The following is a 19,299-nucleotide window of genomic DNA, read 5'->3' as shown; positions in this document are numbered from 1 at the left end:
GCTTCATAACGCTTCATCTCACCATCACTAGTGTTTTGTCTTGTCAAGATCTGTCTGTGGTTCCCTGTCGTTAGTTTCCCTGGTGTGTCTGATTACCCGATTGTGTTCACCTGTGGCCCCTGTGTTTTCTCCTCCCTCCTCACCTGTGTCTTGTTTGTGTGATTAGTCTTGTGTGTATTTAAGTTCTGGTTTTTCTGTCTGTCGGTTCGTCTTGTGTATTGACGTGGTCTGCGGTGAGTGTTCTGTTCTGTGTTTGTTAATAGTTAGCCTTGTAATAAAGGAGCTATTTTTTGTCACATTTATCTACATCTGGGTCCTGCTTCCTGCACACACCGTAACATTACGAACCAACCCACGATATGGGCCCAGCAGATCCGTTTGCACAGGCACTAGTGGATTATACCTTTTCTTTGTCTGACTGCGCTCATCGATGGATAGGAGCGGTCAGGGTTCAGCAGCGAGATGCTGCTCTGGCAGATGCAGTCCACCTTACGGTGAGGAATCAAGATTTGGTTAAATTCTTACCGGCCTCGCTTTTGGATTACCTCACGGTTTGTTTTCCCGATCCTGATAGACCCAGGTCTCCAGATTCCCTTTTTGATATCACACGCATCAGTGTGGTCCGTCTGGCGTCAGCCCCTGCTTCTCACCCAGTGTTTGCTACAGTCCAGGAGCCATTCGCTGGTACTCGTCTGGCTTTTGGAGGTCCACGGAGCCTCAAAACGGCTCCTAAGAGGAGTCGCAAGGCCAGGTTAGCAGCACGAGCCCAAAAGGCCATGGTTCCAGAACCAGTTCAGTCCCCCGCAGCCATGGTTACAGCCCCAGTACAGGCCATGTTTCCGGCCATGGTTCCAGACCTAGTTCTGACCCCTGCAGCCATGGTCCCGGCCCCAGTTCTGGCCCCAGCAGCCATGGTTCCAGACCCAGTTCTGGCCCCAGCAGCCATGGATTCGGCTCCAGAGCCGGCCCATACAGCCATGTTTCCGGCTTCAGAACCGGCCCATACAGCCATGTTTCCGGCTTCAGAACCGGACCTTACAGCCATGTTTCCGGCTTCAGAACCGGACCTTACAGCCATGATTCTGGCTTCAATTCCGGCTCCAGAGCCGGCCCATTCAGCCATGTTTCCGGCTCCAGAACCGGACTTTACAGCCATGTTTCCGGCTCCAGAACCGGACCTTACAGCCATGATTCTGGCTTCAATTCCAGCCCCCGCAGCCATGGTTCCAGACCCAGCTCTTGCCCCAGCTGCCATAGTCCCTTCTCTGGTTCCCTCTCTAGTCTCTTCTTGAGTTCCCCCTCTAGTCCCTTCTCTAGTCCCTTCCCTAGTCCCTCCTCAGGTCACTTCTCTAGTCCCATCTCCAGTTCCCTCTCGAGTCCCCTCTCGAGTCACCTCTCCAGTCCCTCCTCTAGTCAATTCCCTAGTCCCTCCTCTAGTCACTTCTCGAGTCCCCTCTCCAGGTCCCTCCTCTAGTCCCTCCTTTAGTCCCTCCTCGAGTCCCCTCTCGAGTCCCCTCTCAAGTCCCCTCTCGAGGTTCCTCCTCTAGTTCCTCCTCTAGTCTCTCCTCTAGTCCCCTCTCTAGTTCCCCTCTCGAGTCACGTCTCAAGTCCCTACCCAATGTCCTGGTCCGTTGGAGGTTCCGCTGGGGGTCCTGCCAACTCCATGTCCTGTCCCGTTGGAGGTCCCGCCGTCTACTCTCCTGCCGGGGGTCCTGCCAGCTCCTTGTCCTGTCTCGTTGGAGGTCCCGCCATCTACTCTCCTGCCGGGGGTCCTGCCAATCCTATGTCCTGTGCCGTTGGAGGCCCCGCCGTCTACTCTCCTGACGGGGGTCCTGCCAATCCTATGTCCTGTGCCGTTGCAGGCCCCGCCGACTACTCTCCTGCCGGGGGTCCTGCCAATCCTCTGTCCTGTGCCGTTGGAGGCCCCGCCGACTACTCTCCTGCCGGGGGTCCTGCCAACCCTATGTCATGTCCCGTTGGAGGTCCCGCCGACTGCGCTCCTGCCAGGGTTCCTGCCAATCCCGTGTCCTGGTCCTCTTCCGTGGGGGATCCTGCCGAGGCCTGTCCCACCAGCTCCGACACCAGGTCCTGCCCAGCCTCCGGAGCTAGCTGGTCTTCGCCCTCGAGCCCGGCCCTCTGAGAGCCCGGCCCTCTGAGAGCCGTGGTCTTCGCCCTCGAGCCCGGCCCCCTGAGAGCCGTGGTCTTCGCCCTCGAGCCCGGCCTCCTGAGAGCCCTGCCCCCTGAGTGCCGCGGTCCTCTCCCTCGGGCCCGGCCCCCTGACTCTTCCTGCCACTGCCTTCGCCCCTCCATAACCCCCTTTTCAAACTCTGCCTTGCCCCGGGCCGCCCGCCCGAGACCTCTTCCGGGTCCTCCGCTGTGCCCCTGGGCTGTCAGCCCAAGCCCGTCCTCCAGACCCCCTCCACCCACCCTGTTGGCCCTAGTTCTGTGTCCCTCCTCTGGTCCCCCTCCACCCACCCTGCTGGACTTTTGTTGGGACGTCTGGGATCCGTCCCTTGAGGGGGGGGGTACTGTTAAGATCTGTCTGTGTTGGTGTTTTGTCTTGTCTAGATCTGTCTGTGGTTCCCTGTCGTTAGTTTCCCTGGTGTGTCTGATTACCCGATTGTGTTCACCTGTGGCCCCTGTGTTTTCTCCTCCCTCCTCACCTGTGTCTTGTTTGTGTGATTAGTCTTGTGTGTATTTAAGTTCTGGTTTTTCTGTCTGTCGGTTCGTCTTGTGTATTGACGTGGTCTGCGGTGAGTGTTCTGTTCTGTGTTTGTTAGTTAGCCTTGTAATAAAGGAGCTATTTTTTTTTTTGTCACATTTATCTGCATTTGGGTCCTGCTTCCTGCACACATGTAACAAAATCAGGATGATTACGCTTTTTTAGTACCTTAAACTCAATGAAGGTGATGTGAAGCTGTTTATAGTTCTGATAAAACTACTAAATAAGTTTCAGTGTTATAAACTTTGCACAAGTTAAGGTTATAATGAATAGTCTGGAGAACTGTGACATTTCAACATTTAATGAGCCAGAATTAACATTTTGATTTCACAAAACTCTTAAAAGCTTTCATGAGCTCCCGAAATAATGGTGCAGTCTTGTCTGCGTACAGGTTTGACAGAGGTTACCCACTTTATAACCACCTGTTATCATTCGACTGTGACGAGGGTAACTTCGTGACTATGGACTGATGGCTTCGGGCCGGGTAATATTGCACTTTATTAGCGTGATTGCACAGTACAGTTGACATTACATATTTGCACATCATTTATTCTAATTATTGAGGTAGTATTTTTTTAACTGATTAAACCGTATTTATTGGAATGTCGTCTGGTAGGTGCTGGTCGGGTCCTCGGCTCCACCTGAAAAGATAGGGGAGTTTGCGAGAGCGCCGAGAGTAGTTATGCTGGTGTAAGGATGACAGCGGTTGAGAGTAATCAGGGTGCACATAATATGTTGATGTCTGTGGCTGATGATTGTGTGCACCTGGTGTCCTGTGTTGTCTCCTCCCCCCTCACCTGTGTCTTGTTAGTATGTGTGTATTTAGGTGCTGTTTCCTTGTAACTGTGTGTGTGTGTGAGATCCTTGTGGCTGCAGGATGTGTGCCAGGAGAACAGCAGGATTGAGGCTGTGAACTTTGTGCACATGATTTTAATAAATGCCCACGTCGGGTTATATTTTTGGACGTTCTGCCTCTGCCTCCTTGCTTGGTCTGGGCCGCTCAACGGTCAGTCTCACATCGACCAAAGCTCCATACTTCATTAACTTATGTATCAAGAGGAAACCTGTCAGCTGAGCAAGACTGTGAGAAAGTCTAAGCCCTGTGGACTTTCTGTTTTATAAAGAACAAAACCTTTACACTAAATATTTTGAACGCAAAGTGCTAAATGAAGCATAACACAAAATGGCTAGGAAACTGCTTTTTATGCCAAGTAATACATGTGTTTATAAAGGCTGTAAAGAACAGTCTGTTGCACGTTTAGTGTTAAAGCCCTGCCATTTCAGTCAACAATACACTCAATATTAATAGATCAGGCACACATTAGGAACATTCCAACAGAATGATTTAATTCAGTCAGTTAACTTTGTATTCAATATCTTCCTCATCCCTGTACCTTGTGCCTATCAGTACATACTGTACTAAAACATCATGCAAAGAAATAGGTAAGAATGATGCTGAATGTTGTAGGCTGTTAGGTTGATTGGCTGGTATTGTATGTATTGCATGAATCTGAGCTGTGAGAACATGTCATGAAATCTCTGTAATACAACTGAACAACACAGGCACCAGAGACACACCTCCCGCTACGTGAAACTGATCAGAATCCTGATTGAACTGACCTGCGCTGAGCTCCAGCCGGGCCCTGCCGTCTTTATTGATCTGTAGGCGCAGTCTGGCCTCACTCAGGTACAGCCACAGTGTGCCCTGCTGCTGCGGGAGGTCAAAGGTCAAGAGAAGCCCTCCCTTGTTCCACGTGCGAAACTGCAGGGCCACATAGAAAAGCCCTGAAGACCACGACGTCAGGCCGGGCACCTGCAGGAAGCTCTGGGAGTCGGTGAACGTCAAAGCGACTGACACATGCTCAGCACAAGAAAAGGTCACATTGCCCTGAGGAGGAGAGAGAGAGGATTATGAAAAAGAAAGACATGAATATTCATTGGTTGCAAAGGCTGACTCGGTTTTGACTCGATGTCACTGAGGTGTCCTCAGCAGCTCTCTGCAAAGGACATCTGTATATTATTAACATAATGCTATTAGCTGAGCAGCTAAAATAAGCGATACAACCAGAAGCACCGGGTCATGGAGCTTCTGCACCCACTTCCATGATTTGTTTCGCCTCTCTTAATGCCAGCGTGACATCGGGAAATTGAAAATAATAGAATGGAAGAACCTTTTCAGAAAAGTTTGATCTAAAAAGTTCAAGGCAGTTCAAAGTTCTAAGGCATGAGCATGATTTAAATTTCCATAAAACATTACAAAAAAACCTATAAAGGGAATTAAGAAAGTCAGCACAAAGGATGTATGATATGGTTAGCATAATGTAGCCAGGGAAATCTCCTACATCGCACAATGTAAGGTACAAATTATACATTACACCTCATTAGCATAACTTGTATATTAATTTTCAAAGCACCAAAAGGTTCCAGTTTTTCTCTTTTCCTCCTCCAGTCACCCTCTTCCCTCCCCTTTCTTCATTTTCATTCTCCACATCTTTTCCTTCCCGATTTATTCTTCTTCTTATCGCAGTGTCTACTCATCTAGTTCAGTTTTTTTTCTCTTTGCTTTGGGCTTAGTAAATCAAAAGAAATGTTTAAGTGATGACATTGGAGATGGTAATGAGGGAGATTATGATGATGCTAATGACGTGATAAAGGGTGTGAAAATGAGAAGGATGATGATGCAGATGATGAAAATAACGATAATGACAACAGTAATCCTGAAAGTGACCGTTGGCATAATAATGACATTGATGCAGGAAAGGGAAAGGGAGAACACTGTGGGAGGAGGAACACTGACAGTCTGAAGGGAAGGAAACAGTTTACACTTAAGTTCATTCAGAATTTAAATACCCCCAAACACTGCTCAATAAAACAACATCTTACATACATTTCTGGGCAACAATAGGCAAACAAATTATGGAAGACTAAACAGTGATGTAAAAATGATGATTAATCATAAATAAATATCATGGTTATATAAGAATGGAAAATAGAAACATAGAAATACAGTACCCATAAGCCCTATAGAGATATATCTAGAATTTTCAGAAGGCCTCCATTTTTAAATCAGTATAACTATTTTCACAGTTACCTAACATATTCATAGTTGATCAATAGTCCAAATTCGAATTAATTCAAGCTCCGGGATATAAACAAACTTTCACAGAGCTGTATCTGAAACCAGAAATCCATCGTTGTATTTCAAGATTTTGTTTATCAGGGCGTCTTAATATTTACACTTACCATACTCTAAACTAACACATATCTACATTCACCTTCTGATGACATTGGCTGGCAGATTTCCCTATTGATGTTCCAAAGATGCTGAACCAGTAACTTACCAGCAAAGAGACCTGGTGGTTTTTCTTTTTAGTGAGGTGTATCAGGTTGAGGTCGTTGTAGAGAAAGTTCTCCAGGCAGCCATTGAAGTTCCTGTTGGATAGGATGGGTTTCTGCAGGCCATGGCTCTGGACAGCTCCCAGACTCAGCTGGACAAGAAACAACACATGGAATCTGATAGAACGTTTTCACAGACAAATGTTGTAGCATCCGAGAGAAAATGTGTTTACCTCAAAATAAAATTGAGAATGCACTTCAGCTGTACTGGAACGTTATTTTGTTGGAGACAGGGTTGCTGGAAAGTTTTTCTTACCTGATGAATGTCCCAGTGGCTGAGCTCGGCTGGTATGTGAACCTGACGAGTGTTCTTGTCCACGGTGAGGTTGAGGTGAGTGCTGAGGCGCACCAGCTTCACATGGTGCCAGTGCTGGTCGTCCAGCAGACTGCCCACAGAGACAAGAAGCTGCCCACTGGAGGAGGAACTCACACCTGCAGAAGTCATGGTAACAATCAATTGTGTTTTCTTCGTTATATAGCTGGGAGAAATAGGCAGAAATTCTCTTAGGTGCATTTCCTGCTGAGGAACTTATTTTTTTCCTGCACTCCCTTAAAAAAAAAAAAACTTTAAGGTCAGCAGTCTGTGTCCTCCTCCTTAATGCATTTTTAACAAGGACAAAGATACTTGAAGAAATCACTTTACCACAACAACAAAAAACATACTTTTTCTGGCAGTAGGAAACCCTAAAGGAAGGTTCATGTCTGATTTATCAAAACAAAGTTGTGGATGCATTGCAGCTACAGTGGAATATTTGAATCTTTGTTTCTAACAGGGAGCGGGGCACTGAGGTCACCTTCGCTCATTAGAGAGCGAATATATTTGTATGCCAGCAGAGAGGAGCACGTTCGATAATGAGACTGCAAAATAACAGCAGGACATAATTAATGACAGCACAACATCAGCAGGTTCAACTTTGTGGGAGAGAAAGTTTCTGCTGACAGAGGGAGATACACCAGAACGAGTGAGATACACCGAGTCGTTTGTTTAAGAGCTTATATTTTTATGAGGGTAGATCATTTGACAGGTAAAAAATTGGTAGTGTAATGCACTTCATCTACTACAAGTAGTTTGTTTGAATGTAATAATTATGTTGTTTGTTGTTGCGCATCATTTATTGAAAAATGAATCTGAATTTTTCGATCTGTTACGATTATAAACTGAAGCAATATAAAAATGACTCCCATTAACTGAGTTTAAACATCAGCATATCCGGTCATAGTCCGGTAATGACCTGCTAACGGAAACTCTGCTACACAATTATTATTATTATTATTATTATTATTGAAACATGACCGGTAAGTTTAAAATTTGTCCGGTAAAATTAATTCTGTCCGGACATTTGCCCAGCGAGAAAAAATCCTAGCGGACACCCTGAGCTCTTCATAAAACCACAAATTGTTGTTTTTTCATTTCAGTAATTGTATTAGACTAATGAGACACAATTTGTTAATGTTTGAGGTTTTAAGTAATTGAAATTAATTCAGCTGGGTTTACATTTCAACAACTTAAAGCTCAATATAAGTAGGCTTTAAGATTTAACCAAAAACTGTGAACAAGCACACACTGCTAAATGTAGGTATGTTGTTTTATTATCCTAAATTCTCATATTTAATTTGTGTTATCACTTTAATTTTACTGCTCAATATGTTATTACATAATAGGCTACTTATTGTAATATCTGTCTTTTGTGTTACTTCTTAGCTTTTCAAATCTAAGTTATACGTTATTTCAATTGTATGTATACTGCATTGTATTTCTATATTAAGGACAAAATTAAGGCTAGAGGCACACCCATGTGCTTCAAATAGACAATCGCTTAGAAACATTCAACTTTAGATCAAGCCTTGACTTTTGTTTCCCCCTGCTTCCAGTTTTTAAGCTAAGCTGCTGTAAGCACATTGCACAAATATGAGAGCTGATTTCCTAAAATGTCCAATTATTAACTTTGAATGCAATTCGATGAGGTGGCATATTTGGTTACAGCTTTATTAAAGGTGGGGTAGGTACATTTGAGAAACCGGCTCGAGATCGCTAGAATTTGAAAATACACAACCGGAGAAAATCTGCCACTTCCTTATGGAGCCCCTCCTCCAACACACACGAACGCGCACATGACCAATGATGGCACGAGATAAGTTTGTGCCCCGATGGAAGGCTGACAGGCAGGTAGGCCATCCAATCCGTTTACCCGGGCCGGCTAAACGGATTGGTTGTACTTTTTACAGTATTACGGCTTCTACCGATGACATTTTTTTATGGATTTTTTGTCAAAGCACTTAAGATATTCATTGCTATCGGGATGTTAAGAGCATTCAATGGAATATAACAAAAAGTGTATCTCGAGCCGATTTCTGAAACTTACCTATCCCACCTTTAAGTGGAAATAGAGGTGTGGATCAATACAAATATCTTAGGGGAAAAACTGTCGTAAAAACATTTAACTTTCATTAATGAAACTTCCTCTTTGTCAGTTGTAATTCCCCTCACTCCTCCTCTCCTCACCTGCACTCTTAAAGCACCAAACAAAGAAGAAAAGAAGCACCACTGTGTTGCACTGCAACAACTGCTGGGTTTATCCATCCTGAGAACACTAATATTGAATGTTCCTGTCTTTAGCTGAGGTGTCTGCCCTGAACACCACTTTTCACTTTCCGGCAGTCTACCATTCGAGACAGCTCCCTGAGGCGATATCACCTTATCATATTCTGTCTGCTGCTCCATTACGGATCGTTGCTCGAGCTGTAAATCTGTTTATGAAGGGCGGCCATGACAGGCCTTATCAGGAGACGGACTGTCATAATTGTTTTAGCAGCAGCGTCACGTGATGCTACTGTTTGAAATACAGCTCGACTGTAGAAATAATGTTATTTCTCTAAACAAAATGTAGTTACAGGTGGTAACTAAGTTTGTTACCATAAAACAAGCTGGAAGGGCAGGGATATTAATGGGAGCAATGTCACAACTAAGCCAAGGCACCGTCTTCAAATAAATTCAATTAATTTCATTGGGGCTTTATTAGCATGATATTTTTGTACTATCAAGTCACATTTGACATTTTTAGAAACACTAAAAGGTAATAGTGAAAAAAAAGAACAGGACTCAAACAACTTATTCAATTCAAAACTTGATACACAATGTATAAAAACAGGAAGGGAAATATAAACAAAAAGCAGGTACAGCTTTAAAAAAAACACTGTGTTTTATATGGGGCTGAACAGGGTGAAGAGTTGCTGTAAGCAAATGTAAAAAATAATGAATTGATGACCAAAAGATAATCAGCAGATAAATTGATATTGCAAATTGTATTCCAACCAGAGTTATTCCAGATGTTCTAAATGAAGAGTGTTTTCATTCCAATTTCATCTTGATTGCTTCATATTTTGGGAATTCTAAAAATAAAATGCAGAGTTTTAACAGGCTAAATAAGCTTGCTGGCAAGTCTATTTTTCAATGCACATGACCTTTATCACATTTTATCCCTTCTCTTCCTCCATAAAAAAGGCAAAAATAAGCTCATCTCCCGCTCAGCTATACATGTGGCTTATCATCTTTATATTTTGAGCTACAAAGTGTATTGCTGCTGCAAAGAGAAACAATCAGCAGTAAGCAACATATTATTCAGCATAGGAGTGTTACAGTAAGAGTCCCATGGCTATCTTTGCAATTTCATGCTCCTGTGAAAATAACGAGGCTGCCGACTGAAACTCTTATAAGGCTGGTTACAAACAGAAACTCCTGGAGGCTCACAGTATATCACCATAAAAATTGGAATGGAGTAAGCAAATGCAACAGTAATCGCCACGATTCATTGTTTCCCATTGTCCTGCCAACTGGCACACTTTGTCCAGGGAGATTCATCTTTTTTCACCAGCACTCCACAGCGCTTTGTGTGATGAGAGAAACATTTTTTATTAGCTGTAAACTTTTTTTTACACTGATCACCAATCATAGGAAAATGTCCAATAATATCAATCCTCATTAATAAGTCTGGTAAACGTCAGCTGAGGCCAAAACAAAACATTAGTACATAAGAAAACACCTTGTTGCGGTCCTGCCCACATTATCATTTTTTTGCAGCTCCTGGATGATTTTTGACGTGCTTCTGGATCCATATGTTTCATTATTATGTCATCATAGTTTTTGTTATTTGGTCTGTGTTGTATGTATGGGCCTTGTTACCATTTTAACTAACACATATTACAAGGTTGTTCATGTAATGCCACAGCATGCCCTATATACAGTAGTGAAAAGACAGGATTCAGCTTAAGATGCCCTGCACGACTTTCTGATGCCATCCTAATTTAGCCAGCTATACTTAACACCGTCTCCTCCAGAGCGCAGAGGAGCAGGACCCAGCAGCCCTCAGTGTATTTACTGCTGTGTGTTACAGCTTCCCGGTGACAGTTCAGAATTGAACTGAATTATGAAGCAGTTGGCTACATTAGTGCACACTGACATTTTGATGAATGTAAAGCAGAGAGAGAATAAGATGGTTTTGTATAGCAGACTTAATGATCTTAATGAGCCAGCCAATGTATTCCAACTGCTTGGACAGCCACTGACAGACAGAGAACTAACTGCTGCTCTGCTGTATTCTTCTGTTTGCTGTACTGCATTTGTGTCTTTCTTTCTGTTTTTGTATCATTAATTTATGCTAATAGAAGTTACACTTGCTAAACATCTGCAATGGTCAACTCCTTTTGTTTGTGTCCCCTGATACACAATGCTGCCATCATTTGCTGTCTTGTCTTTAGCTCCTCTGTGTATCAGCCAACTTGTTCATTTCATGATGCGACATGCATCACTGTTAAAGCGAGGTGCTGGGCCGACAGGATCAGGTTGCCAAATTGGAGAGATAAAGAATGAAGAGCCCCAGGGAGAAGCACTCACACTGTGGAGCTATGGATATAATGCATCTAAATCTTCAGGTTTTATCTCTCCTAGTTGGAGCCCCTCTTCTCTTCTCTTGAGCCAACAACTGACTGTGGAGGAGTATGCTGGGACTCATGGTGGATGCTCCAAGCTATTGATCTAAATGACACTGTCTGTAGACTGCAAACTCCTGGGAGAGTGTGAGGCAGGGAGGGAGGGATGTAAAAGAGAGGGATAGAGAGAGAAAGACGAAGAGCATGCAATTGAAAAAGGCAAATAATCGCCTGCAAAAAAAATCTAGCGGGAGCCGAATTGGGTCGACATGTGAGAAAGGCAGTGATAAATAACAACGGAGAGAGAGGAAAATAGAAAAGGCAGAAAGGGAACGGGGGCAGCTAGGTAGGGAATTAATAACAAGAGCCAGAGAGAGAGCGTGCAGTGACAGGGCTGTGATTGAAGGTTGTTTTTTTCAGTATTGGCTGTATCACTGGATTATCATAGCTCAATCTAATCTCTGCTCCATTACAAAAAGCAGCAGTATTTGTTTTCAATCCCGGCCAGCAGCAGTTCTTTGAGCAGTTTGTTGACTCTTGGCGCGGGTCAACAGGGAAATGTGACAGGCGTCACTCAGTCTGACTGATGGCTTTTGCAGATAACGCCTCTCTTTCTCTGACAGATAGACAGACCCACCAGGGAATTAAAACCCTTCCCAACTAAAGGGAGTTTGACAATATGTTGGTTTTATTGTAGGGTGTAGAGTGAGAGTGAGAGCGAGAGAGGGAGGTTAAGACAAGTCTGGAGGATGTGAGGAAGCAGAAAAATAGATAAACTACGGCTGAATTCAGAAAACATTTTCGCCATAATCTACTTCATATTTGACTGTTGTATGCATTTAATGAAGGAACTTCAAACATCAGCACTAAACTATCATGCAACTATAGTAGCAACATGTTCATAAGAACTCCAATCTTGAAATGTATTTATAAATGTAATGTTAGCAAAGTCATAATTTCATGCTTAAATTATACTAACTTGATACCTTTGTCCACTCTGGTTTTTATGAGCCAACAGTCTCAAAAGAAAGTCGGAGTCCAAAACATATATGTGAAACACACCTTAAAAGTGTGGTCTGCGGTACAAAAGAGATTTAGGGGGACAGTTGCCCTCTCTCTCGAGCTATGCAAATTGATGGAAATCTAGAATTCCTCCCCTCAATAGCGGACAGTACCTTTAAGAAGTGTGCAGACAGAGGTCTAAAGATTATTGACCAATTATTTTATGATAATATTTTGCAGCCATTTTCCTATCTCCAGGAGAAGTTTCAGTTACCATCGTGTAACATGTTTAGCTATTTACAGATTAGGCCTTACATTACAAAACATAGAGAAATCAAGAATTCCCCAACAAACATTGAAACATATTTTATCAATATAATTAGGCACAATATACCGACTAAGAATCATGTTCACGTTCTTTAGGACACCCTTGATCATTTCCAAATGTATAGACACCCCCACAGCAAAGTATTGATGGAGGGAGTAGGGCCTGATTGGTGACCACTCACACATATTCTGGGACTGCCCAAAGATGGTCTCTTTCTGGCATGGGGTAAAGGAGGAGATAGACAGAATTATGGGAATTGATCTACCACTCAACCCTAGTCACTCTATACTTGATCTGGTTGCAGAGGATGTATGTAATAAAAACCAGAAGTACATGTTGCATATACTCCTGATGACTGCTAGGAAAATGGTAACATTGAATTGGAGGAAGCCACAACCACCTACACTGGCACAATGGAAACTAAAATTAAAGGAGGTACTGTATATGGGATGGAGGCTCTGACTGCCCAATTACAATTAATGACAGACCTGTTTCAACAGAGGTGGTCTCCCCTGACAAGGTATTTCTCTGCCTGAGAAAAATCCCAGATCCTGTGATGTATGTATGGTATTATTTGTAATATTACTACTACTCTATTGTCATTTCTTGTTTGTATTATCCTTCCCCTGTTTTGATTTTCAAATGGATGTATAGGGTCTGCATTTTTACTATTTTTATTTTATCTTTTCCAACATTTGCTGATATGTACTGTCTTTGGTGTAGATTGATACTGATGTGCTGTAAAGTGATGTAAGGTGTTTGTGTTGTTTATTTTCTTAGTTCAATAAAAAAAAAGTAAAAAAAAAAGTATACTAACTAAGGCTCCGGCCACTGTAACATCCTTGGTCCATGTCACACAACAAAGACTTAGCTACACTACTCTTTTGTATGCTTGTGTTCATTTTTCATATATCCGGCCATTAAATACTCTCATGCATGCTAACTCAAAATGTCCCTCCTTTCAGTGTCTCTCAATCGTGCTATCAGCTTTTTTAATCAGCTCAGGTCCATCCAACGTCACAGCAACACACATTTGTAGCATATCATGTTGCTGCTGGTTCTTTTGAGATATGATTCTCTCTTTGCCTTTCCTGATGCTGTTACACATATCCCTCCACCACCCCATCACTGCCCGGTCTCTGCAGAATCATCAACCACCTCCACCACCAGTGATTGGACTCCCTGGGGGATTCATCTTGCTGCTGCTCAGGGCGAACTCCTCTGAATGACACATCTCACCATAGAGCCTAAGCACCAAGGACTTACTGTCTAGACCTAACAAGCAAATATCATAAAAGCATTATATTTTGTATTGACTTTTCTATCCTGATTAAAGTGTCAGTTATCTAAAAAAAAAGTAGTAATGAAATATATATAGCAATAATTAAGAAAAATAAAATTGATATTAAGTGTGACCAGATTAGACATGCAAGATAGAGGCTCAACTCCAAAAATCAGAAGAACAGAATGGGAATCAACAGGGTGCATACAGTACACCACTAAAGTTATCGCGAAATGCCCGTAAACAATCCTGAAACCAAACACACACAATTCTAAACTCGGTTCAGCACCTTATTTATGGCCACAATCTCCTGGTTCATCTATTCTACAAATACTGCTCGAGTCAGAATTGAAAAAAGTATCCTTTAACTCTCGAAAGTTCGGAATATTAAGAGTAAAAACCCTGTTGTAACATATTACCAGGATGCGATCTTTTCAATAGACCTTCCATCATAAATGCAGAAAAGAAAGCCCTATTTGGTATGCAGAGCAGCAGAGTACTCCAGCAGCCAGATGGCATATTTGATGCCGTATGGTGTTGATATAATGGTCTGGCAGTCTGACAACACCTAAGATTTCACCTCATTTACACCAACAGAAACACTCACACACTCACACACTCATTACCCAGCTTCACAGTGCTGCGTTACGTGCAGTTAGAGGCCATGGATCGTGTTATACTGTGCTGGCACACTGTGCACCACAGAGTCCATCCATAACACATGTTGCTTACATCCATCATCAGATTAGAAGAGAGGGAGCATGAGAGCGGATGTCAAGCTGAGAGAGAATTGAAGCGAGAAAGAGTCGATGGAGGAAGAGTAAGGAAAGATTCAGGGAGAAACTAAGAGTTTCCCCAACAGAGGATGCTGGCCTCCTCCACACTCATTGACCTGTAACTGCACGCCTGCTACAGCAAACTGCACCAATTAATTCCCAAAGTGTATTCAATATCTGATTAGTTTTGTCTGAGATATTGCTTGCGACATGTGGATAAACAAGTAAACACGGACTGTACTGAGCTCATCAGCATAAGCAGAAAGAGGCATACATTGGATCAGTGCTATCTTAGAAATCACATTTGACAAACAATCAAGCAATCCAGCAGATGGACGGAGACAGACTTGAAGCTCCCTCCGTTTTATTATGGGAACAAAACTGTGCAAGATATTACATTCCTCATATAGAGGCGGGTTGGCGGATGCTCTGGAGCCTGAGAGAATACAGTGCATAATTACACTGTACGGTTTAGGCGTTTAGCTGACATTACTCAGAGCAATGAACAGTGGATGAATAGATGTAGCTGAAGAGTTTGCTGGAAAAGCCGTTACAAAACTATTCAATTCAAATATCCAAAGTTTCAGCAACCTTACAGATGTCAATCCACGTCCTTGGAATGTTGAATATGGCTGTTTTTTCTAATTTGAACTGCATTCACTCTTAATTAGGTGTAAAATAGTCAATGATCAAACTGGATGTTAAACATTTAAACCGGCATGACTTGATGAACAAAGTAGTAATTATGTAGCTATCCAAATACTCTTTTAATTAAAAAATATTATATATAATCATTAAAAATATTGCAATCTACATTTTGTTGTAGCTTTTTATTCAGAAATAAAGTATTTTAAAGAAGATTGCAGAAGTAGATTTTGAGTGATGATATTATAATGCTTGTGGAGCTACAGTATAGCGATATACAGACACTCTCAACAGGTAATAAAATGCATGATGTAGTTATGTTTACATATACCATAATGTGATGATATGCTCTAACAGCTTTTTATGCTATCTCTAGCCATTTTTATGATTCCTCGTTTTATTTTTCATTAATTTAATTAAAATATGTCTTTATCTGTTTTGTTGCCTCTTAGCTTGTCTCTGTTCTGCTGTAAGACAATGTTCTTATATAAGTATTTGAAGAAAGATGTCAGTACCTTGTTGATGGTAGAGCAGCAGCCGTCCCATCTCCAGCACCAGAGTGAGGCTGGAATCTCTCTGTCCCTCTGCATGAAGCAGCGTCCCAGAATTCGTCAGGGTTTTGAACTTCAGAGAGACGACCTCCATCCCCGTCCAGCTCGGCCTCACGCTGCGTCTGTAGAGCAGGCTGCTGCTGCCGTCAAAGTAGGCCACGTCAGAAGCTACAGAATGACAAAGACACACATAAATAGACAGAAACTACTAGCAAAGTACTGAAAACCACTTCTGTGTTCCTATCACAGTAAGTGTCTCCAGAAAAATTATTTTCACCATTATGACAGACACACCACTTTTGAGTAATTCATATGCAACAGTACATTTTAGGTTGAGGCAGAGACAAGTTTCAACACAGAGTGCCAGACAGCGGTGAGCAAAGACTTAACATAAATGGCAGAAAATGTTGTTATTGGGCTCGGAAATAGGATATTCCTGTTTTTCTATGATTTATATAAATTAAAAACGGAATGTATTTGAGATTGGGACTGACAAAACAAGACAACAGGGTCACTGTGAACTCACAAACAACAGCCTTTATTTCCTGGTTCATGATTGGATTTGTATTGTTTGAAGGTACGGATGTCCTGAACAGATATCTTTAATGACCGTGAAAACTGTTGGCCCATTTATGTACAAATCCCTTTGAGGGAAAACCATATGGTCTCACGTCTGCTACTGAAGACAGAGCAGCAAAGAAGACCAGCAAGAGTAATTATGTTTTACTGTTGAGAGAGCAGAATTGGAATAAACGTTTTACCTTAGTGTTTTCCTCAAAGCTCTTAGCTCTAATTAAAAACAGATGTTATAATCGGGGAATAAAAAGTGAAATTGCAGCATTGTGTGTTATCAAGTGTGATAGTGTGTTATCAGTGTTGGTCCAAATGAATGTTTATAGTGTTTATTTAAACGTATTGCAATAATAGCTCTAATGTTCATAGGCCAGATAATGACATTTGAAAATCTAGTAAAACATTGCACGTTTATATTTGTTCTTCAAGGACAAACACAAGCCAAATCAGACAAAGTCAATACATGGAGAACACTTACTATAACGACAACCGTATATCTCCAGTCTGAGTCCAATCCTCCCAGTGGGGTTCCAGTCCAGAGGAATCAGGCGGAGGAAGCGAGCTATCACCGGCTGATTGAGTTTGTACTGGACCACAGTGTCTGCATTACTGTTACCTGGAAAAGCCTGAAAAAAACAAACAAGTTAGCTTGTTTTCTTTATTTCGTCCAACTGTCTCTGATGCTGCTCCAGCAAAGATCTGAAGGCAGCTCCTGAAGTTATTAGACAGGAATAGAGGATTGTTTGTACGTTAATGCTCATCATGATCAAATGTTTACTGTTAACTAAGAAAATGTATTATCTATAAACGTTGTGCAGCCATTCTAAGAGCAACTATGTTCTAAACTTCTTGTTTTTAAAGTATCAAATGATTATAGAAACATGTATGTGATGAAACAATATTTTTAAAGGGATCGTATTCACTAGTACAGAAAATGTCTCCCTCCTGATGCTGAGACAGTCTTTTTCAAACTTTAAACTCTCAGAGATTGATCCACTGATAATGTCTCTCCCTCTCTCTGTCCAGTAATCAATAACTCTGAGACATATTCTGTCTCTGTACCAAGCCTCTCCTAAAAGACTAATATCCTCTACTTTCCCAACAAGCTTCCTGTGGGAATTCAGGGGGATTCTCTACTTGACAGTCAAACAGCACACAGAGAGCGACACATGCCGCCTGTAAGGAAATAAACAACCTGCATTCAAGTGTGCATGCTTCAGTCCTCCCTTCTTGAGAGTGTGTCTGCTGAGAATGGCTATGTGAGTGAAATTGGCTTCCCTCGTGCTGTATAATTGTGATCTTGGTGCTGTCTTCAGAGCTTTGAAGGGCTGAGCCGGCCGGGTAGCGAAGCGTTACAGTAAGCTCAACAAACGGCTCTATTTCCTGCTGAGGAGGCTGGGGAGAGTGGCATCTCATTTACTTGCCTGAGCAAGTTTTGAAATATGAGAAGCCTCTGACAAGACCTCAGTCAAGGAGAGAGAGAAAGGTAGAGGGTGAGACGAAGAGGAGAAGGAGGGAGGGCCGGAGAAATAATCAGAGAAGAAGAGTAGATAAAGTACAACTGTTCTTTGAGAGAAAGCAGCAATAGCACACTGTAACAATGCTTGAATACAAATAAAAGCATAACAAATGGTCCCTAAGTACAAGAACATAATGACATTTAATTAAAGTAAGAATACACAATTAAGCTAAAGTACACTACTTGATTAAATGTAATTAGTGACTTCACATCACTGAAAGATTTTGACAAAGGCACAGATACAAATGTCATTTTCACTGACTGCTGTCAAATTAATAATGAACTACAAGGGCATTCTTAGAGCACAGACCTCCGCCAAGACCAAATGCCTTGTCTGGCATAGTTAACGGTTCTATATATGACACTTTGGCCCGTGATTCTAATCCACTCCAAAATGTAATGGGTTCTTCCTTGGCCCATGTTTCACACTAAGTTTTATAAAAACCAGGCCAGTAGTTTAAACTTCTAGGATGTTAAATCATGACATTTCCTTTTAGTGGATTAGTAAACAGAGGCAGCAATTACTCTTTAAAAGTTACACTGGAGAGTAAAGGGGGAAAAGACAGAGCATCAAAGCTGAGAATTCAGTGAGAAACGACCATTTGTTCAGTCAAATCTCCTCCTGAACCGACACACTAAGCTGGCCTATTTTAAATACGAAGCTTAAAAAATGGGTTTATCACCTTTCATGCCGAGTGTCAAACCAACAGGTTTCTAAGCTGCAAGAATTCATACCCTGCTTTCTCTTTTTTTTAGTGATGACTCCCAGGCTTCAGATAGTTTGTATCCTCCCCTGTAAGAAACTTGCATGCTGTCAAATCTGAATCAAAAGCTGTTCTCTGGGCTGCTCTAACAAGAGGCCTGCACTGTCTTCCATAAAAGAGAGAGGGGATGCTTGACTGCCTCTGAATCACATCTAATGCTGTTCAATAGGAGGCCGGCATGGCTTCCTGTCATTCTGACATACAGTAGTTTGCTTGGTGGTGATCAGTCATTCTGCAGTCTGGTAACCTCTCTCTCTATTGACACGTGGGATGGGAATAAGTAGATGAAAATATTCTATAAAATGCTGGAAAATAAAGATTTTGAGAGCGGAAAATAAACACTGGGATACATTTGCAAACATAGAAGAATAAAAGAGAGCAACAGCAGCCACCCCCCCCCCCCCCCAGGCTGCAGCGAGGACTTGATACACAAACTTGAGCACAGAATATTTTAGTCCACACATGCAAGTCAGCTTCCTCGTTCACATTTACATTTCTGACAGCCTTATCAAGACTGGCACGTGTGCCATCAGCGTCTTGCGAGGAGAATGATGGACACCTTCGCCCTTGCAGGAATCAAAGGCATGACTTTTTATATGACACGCAGTCTTCTAACAACAGCACCAGCCTCCCGTCAGCAGAGGTTCAACTGTTTGACAGCAGCCCCATGCAGTCGACAGAGCCCTGCCCAGGTTCCTTTTATTGTCCCATACATTATTAATAGAGTGTGAAAGACTCCTGGTGAGCAGGCTTGCCGCTGCAGGCAGTACCCGTCCCCACAGATCATGTAAATTATGCCTATGATATGAAGGCGC

General features: G+C 42.4%; 1 protein-coding gene across 1 annotated transcript in view; it reads right to left on the bottom strand.

Moving 5' to 3' along the window:
- The window catches only part of LOC117445922 (contactin-associated protein-like 4), a 188,271-nt gene that overhangs the window by 52,577 nt on the left and 116,395 nt on the right, over positions 1 to 19,299 (bottom strand). The window contains exons 4-8 of the mRNA XM_034081867.1: positions 16,680 to 16,827; positions 15,593 to 15,796; positions 6,375 to 6,550; positions 6,064 to 6,210; positions 4,343 to 4,610 (exon numbers count right to left, since the gene is read on the bottom strand). Coding sequence (XP_033937758.1) covers positions 4,343 to 4,610; positions 6,064 to 6,210; positions 6,375 to 6,550; positions 15,593 to 15,796; positions 16,680 to 16,827 — 943 coding nt within the window. The remainder of the gene's footprint in view (positions 1 to 4,342; positions 4,611 to 6,063; positions 6,211 to 6,374; positions 6,551 to 15,592; positions 15,797 to 16,679; positions 16,828 to 19,299) is intronic.

This window comes from Pseudochaenichthys georgianus, chromosome 4 (assembly GCF_902827115.2).
Source record: "Pseudochaenichthys georgianus chromosome 4, fPseGeo1.2, whole genome shotgun sequence".
NCBI classification, from domain to species: Eukaryota; Metazoa; Chordata; class Actinopteri; order Perciformes; family Channichthyidae; genus Pseudochaenichthys; species Pseudochaenichthys georgianus.
Note: the sequence above shows the minus strand (reverse complement) of the source record. Positions and strands in the feature narration are given on the sequence as shown.